Source organism: Pan troglodytes, chromosome 13 (assembly GCF_028858775.2).
Source record: "Pan troglodytes isolate AG18354 chromosome 13, NHGRI_mPanTro3-v2.0_pri, whole genome shotgun sequence".
Lineage (NCBI taxonomy): Eukaryota > Metazoa > Chordata > Mammalia > Primates > Hominidae > Pan > Pan troglodytes.
Genome location: NC_072411.2, coordinates 93,047,918 through 93,066,704, shown reverse-complemented (window position 1 = coordinate 93,066,704; position 18,787 = coordinate 93,047,918). Strand labels below are relative to the sequence as shown.

The window sequence follows — 18,787 nt, the reverse complement described above, 5'->3', positions numbered from 1 at the left end:
TGGTCTGAGGACCACACTTTGAATCAGAAAGCTTTAAGATAAATAAGGACAGAGTTAATGAGAGTAATCTTGTGTATAGTATCTGAGAAACCGTGAACTAAATTCCAACGTGGTACCATTCAACTGTATGAATTAATGGAAACTCCCAGAAATACTGTTTATTTTAGACATGAATTGAGCCTAGTTTTTTTGTAACCTTGTTAACAGTTTGCCAGCATTTTCCAGGGCCTTGGGAAAAATTTCATATTGACACATAAGCAGGAAGCCTGTAGTACATGTCAGAAGGTCTGGAAGGCAGGTGGGGACTTGACTTTGGAGTGTAACCAGCAAGTACACACCCTGGAGAAAACGATGGCTATAATCATGCCCTTCCCATTACAGGCTCAGTCGGGGAATATTCAGAGCACAGTGATGTTAGACAAACAGAAAGAGCTTGACAGTAAAGTCAGAAATGTGAAGGACAAGGTTATGGTGAGTATTGAGTAAACACATGCATTTATTCTGAAACTTTCTGTAGGGGAAAAAAGGTTTCAATTGCTTGGGGTGTAAACCTCGTAACTGAGTTCAGTCTTTTAAGTAGTTGGGAAGAAAAATTTTGCAGAAGGTCTCAAGCTATAAGTAAACAAATTGGTAAAATCAATGACCAGATAGACTTTTTGAATGGCCTCTTATAACTGCCAAACACTGAGTTTATCTTTTTCTTCCCTGAAAGATCATGCAGTAAATGTTGACTTTGCCCAGTACCCAGTAAATGAGATGTTGCTGCTCTAAATGGGCCTTTATGTCCACACCTCTCAAATCACAGTGCCCCAGGATAAACATGGCCCATCCTTCCCAGTCATCTGTTTTATCCTAAGACTTGGAAGAGGAACAAAAATACATTTTATTGAAAGAAATTTGGATACATTTCTGATTAAGACATCCACAGCAATTTTAGGATACAACTTCCAAGTCAATTTATGGAAGCAGAGGGCTGCTCTGGCGTCCTCGATGGCGCGCATTTACTCCTCTCCACTGTTAGGGCTGGTGTGGGGAGGGTTTGAGGAGTTCTTTTTCACAGAGGCCCGTGTTTGTGGAAAAGGCCTTCCAGCTTAGGGGTTTGGTCCTCTGTGGATCTCTGGGTAATACCAGTATGGCCTTGACTTACATGCTTCAGGCAGCATCTTTCCAAACTCCACATTCTTTGGAGCAACTTCATCCTGCGGTCTCCTAGGGAAACATTTCATTAAAGTAGAAACAGAGTGAGCCCAGTCCAGAAATAGCCATGGAAATCCAGAGAAGAATATGTGGAAATGTGACCAAATCCCAAACAAATGAGGCTTATTTGTAGAATGAACATACAATTTATTGTCCAGATGGAGATGCATTTGAGCCGCCAAGAGGGCACTGTTTATAATTACAGCAAGTGTGAAACCAGGTCTATCCCGGTAAAGCAGGGATGTATGGTCACTTTTCTTACTTGGAAGGAATGAGGAAATTTTCTGTGAGCTTTTTCCCCCGCTGCTGTGGGCTTCACAGTGGAGTTCTTAAATCATATCTCAGAGGTAGTCTCAAAAATGATGAGGAAGAATCAAAATTTAGGCGCTGGAACCAGGTTAAGGACATACAAATCAGTTTGAGAATTATTGTACATTTGCTTTTTTAAAAATGTTATGACATACTTAGTAATGAAACAAAAATTATTTCATGTATATGATTAGAACTGTCCAAGTCCAATCTCTTTTTGGGGGAGCTGGAATTGTTTTCATGTTTCTCTGGGTTCCATAGAAGCAATACTCTGTTGCCTAAAGTCTTTGGAAGTTGCTGATCAGTAGAAAACATGTTTACATCTTTATTTGTAGTGTATAGAGCATGAAATCAAGAGCCTGGAAGATTTACAAGATGAATATGACTTCAAATGCAAAACCTTGCAGAACAGAGGTAAGGGTTCACAACGGAAGTGGTGCCCGTTGGCTGCAGTTTTTTCTGTTCACACTAGACAATGAAGAAGATTACTCCTTTCTATTTGCCGAGTATTTTATGACTCTGAATTCTTCCTTGATAACCCAGACCAGGGTTTCTCAACATCCAATACTATTGACATTTCGGGCTAGTTTGTTGTTGGGGCTGTCCTGGCATTGTAGCGTGTTTAACAGCATCCCTGACTTTTACCCACCAGATGCCAGTAGCACTACCCAGGAGCCCTCACTAGTGACAACCAAAACTGTCTCCAGAGATTGCCAAAAGTCCCCTAGGGGTCAGTGACCCCTACTTGATAACCACTGGTTATGTGTTACTCACCGTATTTATTGCGCCTAGCCCACTGACTGACACAGAGCGATAGTTATGTGGAGTTCCCCTGCCCTAGTATCTCAGGTTTCTTCAAACGTTGCAGGTCCACGTGTATACACAGCAGATAAGCTCAGTATTTTTCTCATGTTTTAAAGCAGTTTTACTGTATTTTCTTACTGTTGCGTGTTTTTATTGAGAGTAGCAACAGAAAAGATCTCAAGAATGTACATTGTGTAGAACACGTAGGGTACTGCTGTTATTGTATTCATCATCTGGGGTATACCATGGTTCATAGGCAGAGGTTTTCAGTATGATTTGGGTAGAAAGTATGAGAGACAGCAACTTCAGCTACCACTTCCTACTCATCTACTTCTCTTTGAAAGCTACAGCTATGCTTTGTATACATTTTTTATCTGAAGTTCTGAATTCTGTTATTTACATTTATTTAGGTAATTACCTGACAGTGTCTTAAGTGGCAGATACTACTATGTCTGATTTACATGGGTCACTGAAAACAAGTATTTTTTTTTTTTTTTTTTTTTTTTGGAGACGGAGTCTCGCTCTGTTGCCCAGGCTAGAATGCAGTGGCGAGATCTCGGCTCACTCCAAGCTCCACCTCCCAGGTTCATGCTGTTCTCCTGCCTCAGCCTCCCGAGTAGCTGGGACTACAGGCGCCTACCACTGCGCCCGGCTAATTTTTGAAAACAAGTATTTTGTTTCAGTGTGTCTAGTTGTTATACTTAGGACTTTTTTTCATGTTCATTAAAGATCGAAGAAAGCCAAACTTTGACCTGTCACTAGGCAGCATTTGTGTCGTATTTATCCTAAATTTATATGAATCTTGGCTTTTGTTGGTTTTGTCGTCTTTATATAAATATATTTACTGGCTGTCTCTCGATTTATAGAACACGAGACCAATGGTGTGGCAAAGAGTGATCAGAAACAAGAACAGCTGTTACTCAAGAAGATGTATTTAATGCTTGACAATAAGAGAAAGGTAGTTATTTACTTTCCAGAATAGCATGCCACTTTTGTTATACACTGTAAATAATGGACTCAAAGTTTAGAAGAGAGGAAAAATTATTTTTATAGCCACCTGGCTTAGAGCCCCAGTTGAGAATGAAATGATATTTGCTTTTCTTTTAAAAAATATTTTAAAATTCAGTGATTAAAAATGAATTTATTTCACTTTGTTTCTTCTATTGCCTTTAGGAAGTAGTTCACAAAATAATAGAGTTGCTGAATGTCACTGAACTTACCCAGAATGCCCTGATTAATGATGAACTAGTAGAGTGGAAGCGGAGACAGCAGAGCGCATGTATTGGGGGGCCGCCCAATGCTTGCTTGGATCAGCTGCAGAACTGGTAAGATTCTCCAAAGCGGAAAACTGGCAGCTGACTGGCTAACCACATAAACACATAAATGTACCTTTGAGCTGTGTTAGTTGAATGGACCCTGTCAAAATGTTAGTATAGAGTTTGACATAGTCCAGCTTCTGCTTACCCTGGAAACACTCCCTTGGAAAGCATAGTGTTATTCATGACTCTCGCCACGTTCAGCCACGTCTGCTTGGTTTGGAGCACTCCTGTACCATGGGATGTGTCATTTGACTGTACAAAACATCAGTGACATGGTCATTATAGAACACATTTAACGACTTGACTCTTAATGTTTCCTTAAAAACAAGATAGCTTGAGGCATTTTTCTAGGCTTACAGAATAGTTTTTTAGGAAACATTCAGTCATCCATCCAGTAATACTTATTAAATGCCTACTGTGTGCCAGGCACTGTAGGACCTGGGCACACAAGGATGAGTGATTCTTGGCCCTTGCCAACAAGGAGTTCTCAGTGTGGAGTGGGGGATGTAGACATGGTAATAATTCCGTGTGGTAAAAGTATTCAGGTGCTCTAGCAAAAGGCCATCAGAATTCTGTGGAGGACAAAGGAAAGCATCTCCAGGGAAGGTTTCATAGAGGAAGTGGCCTTGTGCTGACTCAAAAGTCACTAGGATTACTCCACGTAGATCAAGGGGAAGTGCTTTCCAGCACAGAGCATAGCATGTGCAAAGGCACACATGTGGGAGACTGCAGGGACTGTATTGGGTGGCTGGAGAGTGGGGTGTCCAGGGAGATGGGAAGGAAAGTAGACCCGGTGGGAGATGCTGGAGCCTGATGGTGCAGGTTCTCAGCACCATGCTAGGAATGGGGGATGTACGCAGCTGTACTGCTGAGCCAAGGCAGGCTTTTTTCTTAAGCAGGAGATGTATTTCTCTGATCTTTGATTTAGAAAGGGCACTCTGGCCACAGCCTGGAGGATAGGATAGAGACAGAAAGACCAGTTGGAATACTATTAGCATATTAGTGTGGTCCAGGTGAGGGGCAACAGGAGCTGAACTTGGGATCACAGAGTGAACATGAGGGAAGGTGGCCTGGGACAATTGCTAAGGGTCCAAGGACCAGAGATCTCACGAGGTTATTTTCTATATTGCCAGTTTTTAAAAAAATCACAATTAATATTCAGCCATTTATTTTTGTTCTGTGAATTGCCTGTAGGTACCCCAGATTTCTTGTGGGTTAGAGCAGAGCTTCTGAGCCCAGTGAACCCCATGTGCCTTGAGGGATACATACAACCCTAAAGCCCTTCAGGTGGCCAGGGAGGCCCTGGGGTGTCTAGAGCCCCCTAGTGGTCCTCCTAGACCACAGGAGCCTCTTGTAGGGACACACATGCCCTCTAGTTTTCCCACTGTGCTGTCTAAGGATTGTCATTTTCTCCGTGTGCAAGCAGAGTTGGGGACACTGGTTTAGCTTCTCTGGAACTCAGCCAGCAGTTATCCTGTCTTCTCCTTTCCTGATGAAGGGCTGCTGTCAGGGCTTTGAACTGGAATCGAGTAAAATCAGAAAGTGAAGTAGATACTTTTCCCAGGGAAGAAGACACTTTTAAAAGGTTTTCTTCTGTCATTTACTGCAAGTGAATAAAACAGCGTTTCCCCAGCCTGTGTTGCTGTTAGCAGTTGACTGTAAGGAAGGAAGACTAAGAGCAATCACTGGGTTTACTCATTGGCTTTTTATGTTTAGGGTCTAGACTGAGCATACTGCCTTCTCCTTTCAGTTGAGTGAAACCAGAATCATCGTTCCTTCCTCTCTTCCTGTCCCCGGCCTTGCCTCCCCTCTCTGTCTCTCCTCCTGCCCCTCTGCCCCACATCTCTGACTGGTCCTGCCGAGACACTGCTTGCTGATGCCACTCTCTTGACAGAACCTGCAGTGGCTCCTTGCTGCCTCTTGCATCACCTGGAAGAACCTGCTTTGCTGTTTTCCCTGCCTCTGGCCTCCTCTTTGCCCTGCACCAGTCACAGATCACCTAGAAGCCCTGCCTCCACCCATCTCTCCTCACATAGGCCTCAGTGGTGTGTAGAAGTTTTTGATCTAGGCTGTAATCATTCAGTGCATGTTAGTTTTACTCCTCAAATAACAAAGCTTCTACTGCTGGCACAAGCCTCATTCCCTTTGTTTTTCCCTAGAGGGCAGAGCATGGCATCCTAGGTGACATTTTATGTTGCATATAACCACTTGTTGGTTTCCATGCCATATGGTTTGGCCGCGTCCCCACCCAAATCTCACCTTGAATTGTAATAATCCCCATGTGTCAAGGGCAGGGCCAGGTGGAGATAATTGAATCATGGGGGTGGTTCCCCCAATACTGTTCTCATGGTAGTGAGTAAGTCTCACGAGATCTGATGGTTTTATAAGTGGGAATTTCCCTCCACAAACTCTCTTGCCTGCCACCATGTAAGATGTGACTTTGCTCCTCATTTGCCTTCTGCCATGATTGTGGGGCCTCCTCAGCCATGTGGAACTATGTGTCAATTAAACCTCTTTCCTTTATAAATTCCCCAGTCTCGAGTATGTCTTTATTAGCAGCATGAGAATGGACTAATATACCGTGATTCCCTTTAATCCAGGCTGCTTCTGGACTGTTTCTCAAAGAGACATCTGTGTCTTGTGTCTTCCCAGGTTCACTATAGTTGCGGAGAGTCTGCAGCAAGTTCGGCAGCAGCTTAAAAAGTTGGAGGAATTGGAACAGAAATACACCTATGAACATGACCCTATCACAAAAAACAAACAAGTGTTATGGGACCGCACCTTCAGTCTTTTCCAGCAGCTCATTCAGAGGTAACTCAAGGGACATTTATTTGTACCTTCTGTAATCAGTCTATACAGAGGAACATTTTACCGTAATTCAGATGATTTACAAGGGTTTAATAGGTGTTTTATATATATATATATATATATATATATATATATAATTTTTTTTTTTTTTTGAGATAGAGTCTCACCTATCACCCAGGCTAGAGTGCAGTGGCATGATCTTGGCTCACTGCAACCTCCACCTCCCAAGTTCAAGCAATCCTCCTGCCTCAGCCTCCCAAGTAGCTGGGACTACAGGCGCATGCCACCCCACCTGGCTAATTTTTTTTAGTAGAGACTGGGTTTCGCCATGTTGGCCAGGCTGGTCTCCAACTCCTGACCTCAGGTGATCTGCCCTCCTCGGCCTCCCAAAGTGCTGGGATTACAGGCGTGAGCCACTGTGCCTGGCCTCAAATTTTTTAATGACAATGACTCTTCCTGAATTATTTGGTTATACCAGTGGTTCTTCACTCTTGTGGCCAGCTAGGCTGGAAGCTGTAGTAACCTTCCACTCCTCCTTCCCCTTTGGCTGAGTCTCCGCCATGACCCTAACATGCCTCACCTCCTCCTCTCCCCTCCTCATGTCTCAGGCTCTCAAATCCTCCTTTCTGGACTCTTCCCCAGCCTCCCCACCAGTCCTCCTTCCCAGTCCTTCCTCCCTGTGACCAGTGCTATCCCAGAGCAGAGTTCCATTCTGGTTCCTCATCACCTGCTGATCCAAGTGAATGTCCAACTGGGCATTCACGGCCCCCCTTCTGCAGCCTGGACCTAGCTGACCACTCCACACTTCACGTCCACACACGCCCCTTTCTAGGCAAACTTGACCTCTTGCTGATTCCTGTAGGGGCCATGCCGCATACTTGCTTTTCTGTGGCTCTCCTGAGGATACTTCCTCTTCCTCAGAGCCTTCTTTTCGTGTACCTGCTTTCAAAATTGTATCATCCCGAAAGCTTCACCTTGTATCTCATCATTTAATCTTCCCAGATTTCCCAAACAGATGTTGTCTCCCTTCGTGGCCTACAGTCACCCTTCGTTCCTTTCCTACTCTGCCTTTTGTTATATAGTTGTTATGTATTTCTTTATATTTCTTGAATATCATAAAGTTCTGGAAGGCAGAGACATGCCTTTGTCACCCTTTTCCCCCAGCAGGACCTAGCGCAGTGCCTTGTGAACAGTAGGCGCTCTAGACACACTTAGTAGATAGATAAATGTCACTGAGTGGAAAAGAAGGGTTCATATTGCAAGTTTTTTTTTTTTAATGCAAACTTGACATGATAAAAATGTACTTGATTTTGGGTGGAAGCAATAGCTGAGTGGCAGCGGCTGCTGATTGTGTTCCAGGGGACAGAGTGGGGGAAGACATTTGCTCTCCCAGAACAGCCTATCTCATTCCTTTCCTTCAGTTACCCGTGGTGCAGAGAGTCAGGGCAGCAGCTGTAGCAGCAAGGGTGGCCGTGGCACCGGTGGCAGCTACAGTGACATGTCCAGCATGAATCCCAAATTGATTATTTATTCAAATTACTTCTGATTGGCGACTCTGGGGTTGGAAAGTCTTGCCTCCTTCTTAGGTTTGCAGATGATAACATATACAGAAAGCTACATCAGCACAATTGGTATGGATTTCAAAATAAGAACTATAGAGTTAGACGGGAAAACAATCAAGCTTCAAATATGGAACACAGCAGAACAGGAAAGGTTTCGAACAGTCATCTCCAGTTATTACAGAGGAGCCAATGGTATCCTAGTGGTGTATGATGTGACAGATCAGGAGTCCTTCAATAATATTAAACAGTGACTGCAGAAAATAGATCGTTATCCCAGTGAAAACATCAACAAATTGTTGGTAGGGAACAAGTGTGATCTGACCACAGAGAAAGTAGTAGACTACACAACAGCCAAGGAATTTGCTGATTCCCTTGGAATTCTGTTTTTGGAAACTAGTGCTAGGAATGCAACAAGGCCCGGCACGGTGGCTCATGCCTGTAATCCCAGCACTTTGGGAGGCCGAGGTGGGTGGATCACCTGAGGTCAGGAGTTCGAGAGCAGCCTGGCCAACATGATGAAACCCCATCCCTACTAAAAATACAAAAATTAGCCAGGCATGGTGGCAGGCACCTGTAATCCCAGCTACTTGGGAGGCTGAGGCAGGAGAATTGCTTAAACCCAGGTGGCGGAGGTTGCAGTGAGCCGAGATTGCGCCATTGCACTCCAGCCTAGGAGACGGAGCAAGACTCTGTCTCAAAAAAAAAAAAAAAAAAAAAAAAAGAATGCAATGAATGTAGAACTGTCTTCCATGATGATGGCAGCTGAGATTAAAAAGCTAATGGGTCCTGGAGCATCAGCTGGTGGTGCTGAGAAGTCCAGTGTTAAAATTCACAGCACTCTGGTCAAGCAGTCAGGTGGAGGTTCCTGCTAAAATTTGCCTCCATCCTTTTCTCACAGTAATAAATTTGCAATCTGAACCCAAGTGAAGCAACAAAATTGCCTGAATTGTACTGTATGTAGCTGCACTACAGCAGATTCTTACCATATCCACAGAGGTCAGAGATTGTAAATGGTCAATACTGACTTTTTTTTTATTCCCTTGACTCAAGACAGCTAACTTCATTTTCAGAACTGTCTTAAACCTTTGTGTGCTGGTTTATAAAATAATGTATTTTCCTGATATCAGACTGTTTTCTCGTGGTTGGTTAGAATATATTTTGTTTTGATGTTTATATTGGCGTGTTTAGATGTCAGGTCTAGTCTTCTGAAGATGAAGTTCAGCCATTTTATATCAAACAGCACAAGCAGTGTCTGTCACTTTCCATGCATAAAGTTTAGTGAGATGTTATATGTAAGATCTGATTTGCTAGTTCTTCCTTGTAGAGTTATAAATGGAAAGATTACACTATCTGATTAATAGCTTCTTCATACTCTGCATATAATTTGTGGCTGCAGAATATTGTAATTTGTTGCATACTATGTAACAAAACAACTGAAGATATGTTTAATAAATATTGTACTTATTGGAAGTAATATTTTAAAAAATGTACTTGGTTCCCTATGGCTAATGTTCAAACAAGAAGTCCTGTATGTTGGGTTTTTTAAAATTTAAAAACATTACTTGTACTTTGAGTGCACATTTTATTCTTAATTCTGACATGTAAATGAACATAATTAAATACGGGGTTTTTATTTTTTATTTTTGAGACAGGGCCTCACTCTGTCATCCAGGCTGGAGTGCAGTGGTGTGATCATGGCTCACTTCAGCCTCCACCTCCTGGGCTCAAGTGATCTTCCCACTTCAGCCCTCCAGTAGTTGGGACTAATTTGCCATGCCTGGCTAATTAAAAAAAAAAACAACAACAAAAATTTGTAAAGATACGGTCTCACTATGTTGCCTAAGCTGGTCTTGAACTCCTGGGCTCAAGCAATCTTCACACCTCAGCCTCTTAAAGTGCTGGGATTACAGACATGGGCCACTGTGCCTAGCCTTCATTGTATGTTTGTTTCAGTGTAATAGTTTCACAGATCATTACAGTTATTCTGTTTCTGTTAAGTCCCTATTAGGTTTTGGGATTTCTTTACTAATTAGAAAATATCGCTTTGTTCATCCAACTTGTCAGAATCTTTCAAACTATTTTTTAGGTCGTACTCTCTAACCCCCTTTTTTCTTTCAGGAAAATCATTGTAATTGCCTCAACCTTAATGGAAATGCTCACTTATCTATCCTTTGCTGGGTATTTGCAGCTCGTTTGTGGTGGAAAGACAGCCCTGCATGCCAACGCACCCTCAGAGGCCGCTGGTCTTGAAGACCGGAGTCCAGTTCACTGTGAAGTTGAGGTAACAAGGGAAAGATGGCATCCCATACATCACCTGTCACGTAGTTTGTACCCCTAGTTTCCTTTTATAAAAACTGTTATATAGGGTGCTTTTGAGGAAATAATTTTTCAGGGGGCACTTTAATATGAACTCTTACTGAGAATATCTGAGAGTCTTTTATTAATATATTCATAGTAGAAATGTAACTGATATACATATATGTACACACTCCTGGTTTTTTTCCAATCATAAGTGTAATGCGTGTTCACAGGAAAACAGAATTCCAAATTGCAGAAATGTGTGTAATAGAGAGTAAAAGTTCCTGGCTGCCTCACCCCTCTTGGGCATAGGCTCATAACCTGAGCCTTATGAACCCCAGAAGCTGTATGAATGTGGATTTATAACATGTACATTTTTCTGATGGATGGATTTATAGCTTTCTTCAGATTCTCAAAGCAGTCCGTGATATAAATATCTGTGGACCACCACAGTAAATGGCCTAGTGTCTGTCCTCCCAGGATTTTGTCCATGTCTACACAAATATATATTTCATATGAAAACACACACGCACAAATATGACATAATGTTTCCTTTTTAAAAAATTAGGATTCCATGTCTACACAAATATTTCATATAGAGACACACACACACAAATATGACATATTTCTTTTTTAAAAACTCGGAGTAGGCTACATACATTGTTTTGTAGTCTTTCTCCTCGATAATAATTGTAGAAGTGTTTCCAGGAATATGTGGCTTTACTTTCTTCTATTGAATGGCCGCATTGCTTTAAGCATTCTTCTTATGATGAGTAGCTAGACGCTGAAGAACTGGACTGGCCTTCATAGTTGGCCCGGGTCCTTTTTCTGGGGTGTTGCTGATTTAAGTCTGTGGTTAACCCTCCCTGGCTGGTAGGTACAATGTCACACTGAAGCCCTCGTGGAATTTTAGAACTCAACAGCTGGAAGGGACAGTAGAAATCTGATCCCATCCACCTGCTCCACTGAACGGAGCAGACAGAGCCCCGGGGTCTCCTTCTCAAAGTCTCCAGCTCAGTGGAGCAGAGGCACACCCTCTCACCTGCCCTCCATCTTTCCACGCTACCCTGGGGTGACTATAGATGTGACGCTATTTTTTCTGCTTATGGGCAATAGTTTTTATTGTCTCCCAACAGGACAAAGATTAGATACAAGTTTTAATAGAAAGTAATGTTTGCTATTTTACCCATATAAATTGGCCAAAGGTCGAAATTGTGATGAAACTCAATATTGGCAAGGTTATAGAGGTAAACAGCTACCCTCATTAACTTTTGGTGGGAATGTAAAATCAGGGCTGCATCCTGTCAGAATTAGTGTTACAATTTTTCCTAAGCAGTTCCACAGCTAGGAATTTATTCTTACAAATACACTTACAAAAATTTAAGTAGATCTACAAAACTGTCAGTTTTTTTGTTAGTAATACCCTAAAACTGGAGGGGGAGTAGTTTATCTAAACGTTAATAGGGAATTGGCATAATAAATAAATTGTAACAGATAATTTTTTTTAAGTAATGGCTTTTATTTTTCTTTCCAGACTGTTGGTGAAATTGCAAGAGCTGAATTATAATTTGAAAGTCAAAGTCTTATTTGATAAGTAAGATATCTTTAACATTATATAACATACATGTACTATTGAAATGTTGATTTTGTTACTCAAGCACAGATTCCTCCACTAAATAAGCAGATTCACTAGCTGTGGAAGGGTCTATACTGGGTGGAAGTTTGCCTCCCTAGGGCCCCAGGGCTGAACCCAGAGTCCTGACAATGCTGCGCTTGAGCAGAGACTTCTAGTCAGATCCACCAGGGCCATCACAAACGATCCCAGCAGATTTAAATCAGCAGCTCCCTTGGTGGATGTTGGGAGCTTCCCCTGGAGCTGGTATCAACATTCCTGTGCCTTTTTAGACTATAAATGAACAAAAGAGTGAGTGTCTCTTTGTGCATATGAGATTGTAATCAGCAAGTCTCAAAGTGGCTGGACTTGGCATGCTACCCCTTCCTTCTAGGTCAGCCCCAAAGGAGAGGCCCCTGATCCAACCCGAGGCTGAACGTCCAGGCTGCCATGATTCTGTGGTCATTTGGGGGTTTTTTTCTGGAGCGAGGTCAGCAGCATCTTGGGGAGACTGTGTGGAGCCTGTGGGATTCACTCTTGTCTCTTCTGGGCAGTGGGAACCCAGGAATGGGCATCTCTCTTGGGGGTCCAGGTGGAGCAGCCTCATCCTATTTTGCCCTGAGACCCTAGACCTGGACTGGCACTAACTTGGCCACTCTCATTAAGGAACAAGATGGCTCCCCCCCACCCCTCCCATATTTAATGTTTTTGTTAGCTTGTGTCACATACTGTTTTGGCAAGTTTCAAAAATGATTTATGATCATTCAGATCATTTTCCTCTGGCTTTTTGCTTTTTCCCACTCCTATAAGAATATTCTTCCTCATAGCATGGTCTGTGCCTTGTCTTCCCTGCCATCATCTTTGGTATATCGGTTAGCTTTTGCTTCCTAACAAACCACTCCCAAAACTTAGTGGCTAGGCCAGGTGCAGTGGCTCACACCTGTAATCCCAGCACTTTGGGAGGCCGAGGCAGGCAGATCCCATGAAGCCAGAGTTTGAGACCAGCCTGGCCAACATGGCGAAACCCCGTCTCTACGAAAAATACAAAAAATTAGCCAGGTGTGGTGGTGTGCACCTGTAATCACAGCTACTTGGGAGGCCGAGGCAGGAGAATTGCTTGAACCTGGGAGGCAGAGGTTGCAGTGAGCTGAGATCATGCCACTGCACTCCAGCCTGGGTGACAGAGTGAGACTCTGTCTAAAAACAAATGAACAAAAACTTAGTGGCTAAAAACTCAAAAACTCATTATTTCTCATATTCTGTGAGTTGTAGGTTGTCCTGGTCTGGGCTAGTGTGGTTGGAGCCAGGTGCTCTAGCAAGGCCTTATTGCATGACTGGGACTCAGCTGGGATAACCAGGTCCTTCTTCATGCATCTCAAAAAGGCTAGCCTGGGCTTTTCCCATGGTGACAGTGTTCCAAGTGAACAAGGCCTGTGAGTGCTAGCCTTGGAACATCTATAGCATCACTCCCTTCCATCCTGTTGCTAAAAGCAAATCAAGGCCAGCTGAGATTCGGGGGAGGGGGAAATATATCCTACTTCCTAAACGGAGGAAGCACAAAAGTTGTGTTGCCATTGCAGTTTACCATCTTCTGCGTCAGCTCAGCTCCTCTCAGCTGCTTCAGGCCCTTGTGTCTTTTCTGTCGGTTCCAGCTCTGATGGTCTTCTTAGCTTTGACAAGTCAGCTTTTATCATACTATCCCTTTTATTTTAAATTCTTTTTTTTCCAAATGGGAAAATAGGTCCCTTCCATAGCTAATGGTGATTGTCATTCACAAAAGCATTGAAGTTCTGGTTGAGATTGGAAAGGAAGGGGAACTAATAGATCTGTGAGTGAGCCCATGATTTCTAGTCTATATCTAGGACACTCACGGATACATTATTTGGCCAGAACATGACAAAGTAATCACTGGATATAGAAGTGCAAGGTCTTTCAAAATTTTAACCTCAGACTTAAAACTTAAACTTGCCACTTTCCCCAGATAACTGACTTTTCTGGTACTTTCATGAGAGCATTAAAGATCATAGAGAATAAAAATGAGAATTAAATGGTCACATTGGCAGTCCTCTGAGCTTTGTGACTACTGGGCAGTGCTGTCGGCTGGATCCCCAGTGCTTAGTGCAGGGCCTCGCACCAAGTAGCTGCTCAATAAACAATAATGATAGCTTAAACATTTATTGAGGGTGTACTGGTGCTGGTGCTTACATTTATTGAGGGTGTACTGGTGAGGAATTAACTAGTTTATTCCTCATGATGTCCTATATGTTGGCACTGTTAGTATGTTGTGCAAATGAACAATGTAAGGCCCAGACCATTTATTTGCCAAAGGTCATTCAGTGATACTTGCCAGACCTAGTATGGGTAGATGGAAACAGGGAGTGAATGAAAGGCTGCAAATCCACAGGTGTAGATTTATTTTTTATTTATCATTCACTTACACTCTTATGTTCTTATACTCTTATAATTTTGTTAAAGCTTATTTCAAATTTTAAATACACATATGTGATTATATATATATTTTTTTGCAGAGATGTGAATGAGAGAAATACAGTAAAAGGGTACGTGACATACTTTACGCTATACTGTGCTATATTTTTATTTATTTAATAGTTGGAAGACTTTTCAGCATTTCTTTCCTATATTGTATAGATTTAGGAAGTTCAACATTTTGGGCACGCACACAAAAGTGATGAACATGGAGGAGTCCACCAATGGCAGTCTGGCGGCTGAATTTCGGCACCTGGTAGGGACATCAGTTTCCTCTCTACGTTGTCTCTGGTTTCTTAGGACTTTTGACAATAGAGCAGCCCTTTTTGGCATGTTGCCATGTGGAGGACGCCCCCTGCTGGGGTTTGTAGACTTTGTGGCTGGTGTCTTCCTGTCACCAGTACTTGGGGCATTTTGGTTTCTCCTCCTTATCCCACGACTGTTCACTCTGTTTTCTGGGCTGTATCACTTGCAGTAAAAATATTTCCTAAGCCTGTGTTTATGTAAATGATTTGCACTTGCTGCCTGCATGATCCCCACGGTCACTCACTGTAGACGCTTGCAGTTTTCTCAAAGGTTATGGCTCCCGTGTCCTGACTGTGATCCAAGTGTGGTCCTGTACTCCAGGGTTCACTCCTCAGCCCCCGTGTTCCCCTTCCTGGTGGCCCTGCCCACAGCCCCTGCCTCCACGCCAGCCTGACTCTACCACCTTTTCTACAGGGCAGTAGGGCTCATTCGCCAGGCAGTGGAGACCCAGCGGGATGCTCTGTGTGGGCTGCACCATCTTTCCTCCTCTGTGAACATGGGGGCTGCCAGTTGCTGTGAGGCTCTGTGGGTGCTGAGTCTGAAGCTTTCTCTGGGCCCAGAACCTGCAGGAGGTTAAAGGCATCCTTTTTCACTAGAGACCACTTTGTGATCCAGCAAGCCTCGTAGCTAGGAAGCTCTACCTAACTCGAAAGCTTAGCCCAACTCAGGTGCCTGAGGGTATTCAGAGCCACCCTCAGGGCCCCAGCCTGCTCCCTCATCAGCTCAGGGATTGACAGCTCAGAGATTGACGTCCACTTGAGGGCAGTTGGACCTGGAGTCACTGGGCCCAGCCTGGAGGACTCTGCTGAGGGAAAGGGGAGGGAGAAGCTGTCCCCTGAGCCTCAGGGCATGAAACAGTTAACGAAGGTGCATGGGGAAACATTCAGGGAAAGTTTGAACGCAGGAGACGAGCTGGTTGTGATTCCAAGAGATCCCTTCAGACTGGTGTCCGCACCATCAGGCCACTGAGGAAACGTGCTTCTGCTCATGGACCCTGAACGAGGGCCAATTTGTCCCATGTTCTGCATTCTAAAGATAAAGTCACGTCTGTCATTCTTTCTAGTCCTAACTTTGTTCTCATTTGTAAATGAAGATAGCAACTTTGACCATTACCATGGTGTTTACTAAGATGATTATTTGTTTTATAGCAATTGAAAGAACAGAAAAATGCTGGCACCAGAACGAATGAGGTGAGAGTCCCTTTATGTTGTGAATGGGCCCAAATCAGGCAGGTCTGTCTAGCAAGGGCAGGTCAGTTGGTGGCTGGGGACACCTCACAGAGGAGTTCAGACCCATCAGGGAAGAGCGGCAAAGGAGCTGGGTACTTGGTGTATCTGTGACAACAGTAAAAACACCACATTTGTGCTTTACTATTGTCAAACGATTTTGCACACAAATTCATTAGACACTCATGGACAACTCAGTGGAGTAGCTATTGTGGGCTTTTGTATTCTTCGCATCTTACGGGTGAAGAAATTGAGTCACAGAAGTTTGCAGGATTTAGCTAAGGGTGCACAGAGTTACTGTCAGAGTTGGAACGAGAGGCCACTTTGATGACTGCCTTGCTGTGTGCCAAGAGGGCTTTTCGGCCATTGCATCCCCTACCAAAAGCATTGCCTTGCATCAGTTTCCTTCCTACAGCGTGATCCTTAAGGAGTTGGGTTTGTGATGCATTCAGAAATGAACTATGGACAAAGGATGAAATATCTGGAGTTGTTTTGGTTGAGAACACTTTCGTCCTTTATGCACACACAGTGTGCAGTCCTTCCACACCAGGACCAGTGGAGGTCACATGGAGCTGCGGGACAAACACAGGCCCAGGCAGTGCAAAGATGCCTTCTAGCCCTGGTGTGCGCCTGAACTATGTTTTGACCTCCCTGGGTCTAGCCATTGCACCTCTCTAGTTCTAAGTTGTGAGGCTCACATGAGGTAATGTTTATGAAGGCACTTTGAAATCTATCCATTTCTACCGAAACCAAGACAACTTGTGACCTGCCAAGTTGATGTGAGTCAGCCCTTCCAGTAGGCAGTAGACAGTCACAAGTATGCACTTACTCCCAGCCCTCTCACCTCCTCCCCACCCATCTGCATTGAGATGTGCAGCCACACTGGGCAGGCAGACAGAGCTGAGGGTCGAGAAGCCTTAGATCACAAAGCCATTAGTTGCTCTTTCCCCATTGACAATCATTGCTCTGAATCTATAACCCTTGCCGTAACTTCAGACACTTATCTTTCAGAGCACACTGAGATACTAAGAATCCTTAAATCTGGGAGAGATTGAATACTGAGTCTTCAGACTTGCCACTGATTGGGCCCAGGATCTCTGTGGCCTGTTGCAATGTTAATTGGGCTTTTGAAAGTTTTAGGATCTGTGAATAATTATATTCTTTTCTTCTTTCCTTTTCTCTTCCAAGGGTCCTCTCATCGTTACTGAAGAGCTTCACTCCCTTAGTTTTGAAACCCAATTGTGCCAGCCTGGTTTGGTAATTGACCTTGAGGTAAGACTTTTATGGTCCCGAGTTGGAAAACTTCATCATTTTTACTTTTAATTGTTACATGTATTTTTATTTCTCAGTTTTTGTTTTAGAGGTATTTACCTAATTGTTTTAAAATGATCTTTTTCAGCTAATACTATCTTAACCTTAATTTATGGTCCAGAAAGCTAGACAATTGAATTAACCTTCAAATTCAATAACTTAAAAGTTCCAGTTGAGATAGCTGATGTTAATTTTTTTTTTACATTAAGCATTGGGACTTAATTATTTTGCTCTGCCCTCCCCCCACATTTTATGTTTTCATTGTGACAATTTTCATCTTCTCATATTGCATATCCCTTAATTAATTATTGTAGCTATTATTATTTTTAGGGACTTATTTCTTAACTGAAAGATACATCAAAGACAAGTTAAACTGGACAGAAGAACAGAACTTAACATTTCTCATTTTCAAGTATTAAATATGTACAAATTTACAAATAATCCCCTGCTTTTAGTTGAGGCTAAGCAGTTATCTGAAGGTGACATTTCTGTGATTCGGATGATTTCAAGGTCTTTGTCATCCTTTAGACGACCTCTCTGCCCGTTGTGGTGATCTCCAACGTCAGCCAGCTCCCAAGCGGTTGGGCCTCCATCCTTTGGTACAACATGCTGGTGGCGGAACCCAGGGTATGGAAAACACATTTGCTTTGGTCCCAGGGTTAAGCAGAGACCCGATGCTCTCGCTGCTGCATCTCTGAAATAGCCCCAATGGCCAGTTGTTGAGGGAGAAGTGACAAAGCTCCTGTGGTATTTCTAAGGCTTTTGAGTAAATCTGGGAATATGAAGCATGGATATGTATTTGAAATGAGAATTATGATTTTTCTCCCATGTGGGTAAGCTAGGGCAGTCAGTGATTCCATACCACTTTATTGTTATTATTTTTAAAATGTATACATCTACTAAACAAGCATGCTCCATTCTTAGAGTGTGGATACTCACTGTTAATTAATTACAGTCATTTATAATTATTCAAAGTACTTACGTTTTTTAAAGTCACCAGGAACACTTAACTAGCAAATAATGAATTGTTGCTCCTAAGGGAACTACGAGGCTAGGTTCCTTCGAGCCTCTGGTCACAACATTTTTGTCAACCCATCAATGCATAACATTGTTTATGTGTGTTTCTGTTTAAAGACACCTTATCTAATACACTTGTTGAGGCATTAACATTACACCTATAGCTAGGATCACTGTAACTCATGCCTGAGTGAAGCTTGCCTCACACGTGTATTTTCTCCATAAGGCACATCCCAGCCTTCCCATGCTTAGGAACAGTAGACCACACTGTGGCACTATGCTCGGGCACCATTTTAAACAGTGATCACCAACAGCAGTCACAAAATGCAAAAAACATGGCGCTAAATAGGCTTCAAAAAGGACACGTTTTTCTTACGAGAGTGTCATTTTGTTTGGCTTCAGTTGGAAGCATGGTAAGAGACTCGAATTCTTTGCTGCTGTGTGCTGCTGTGTGTGCACGGGTGTGTCTTCAAATGACCCCAAAGATGCCATGTATTTAGATTTTGGAGTTACAAGTAAATTTTAGTGAGT

General features: G+C 43.0%; 1 protein-coding gene and 1 pseudogene across 3 annotated transcripts in view; both read left to right on the top strand.

The window, feature by feature from the left end:
• Positions 1 to 18,787, top strand: part of STAT1 (signal transducer and activator of transcription 1) — a 45,258-nt gene that overhangs the window by 12,638 nt on the left and 13,833 nt on the right. For all 3 annotated transcript variants that reach the window (XM_016950217.3, XM_016950218.4, XM_063791403.1), the window contains 12 exons: positions 382 to 471; positions 1,842 to 1,920; positions 3,177 to 3,268; positions 3,484 to 3,635; positions 6,282 to 6,440; positions 10,188 to 10,280; positions 11,832 to 11,891; positions 14,438 to 14,467; positions 14,559 to 14,652; positions 15,851 to 15,892; positions 17,117 to 17,200; positions 17,768 to 17,866. In XM_016950217.3, the coding sequence (XP_016805706.1) occupies positions 382 to 471; positions 1,842 to 1,920; positions 3,177 to 3,268; positions 3,484 to 3,635; positions 6,282 to 6,440; positions 10,188 to 10,280; positions 11,832 to 11,891; positions 14,438 to 14,467; positions 14,559 to 14,652; positions 15,851 to 15,892; positions 17,117 to 17,200; positions 17,768 to 17,866 (1,074 nt within the window). The remainder of the gene's footprint in view (positions 1 to 381; positions 472 to 1,841; positions 1,921 to 3,176; positions 3,269 to 3,483; positions 3,636 to 6,281; positions 6,441 to 10,187; positions 10,281 to 11,831; positions 11,892 to 14,437; positions 14,468 to 14,558; positions 14,653 to 15,850; positions 15,893 to 17,116; positions 17,201 to 17,767; positions 17,867 to 18,787) is intronic.
• Positions 7,788 to 9,803, top strand: LOC107973875 (ras-related protein Rab-1A-like; annotated as a pseudogene).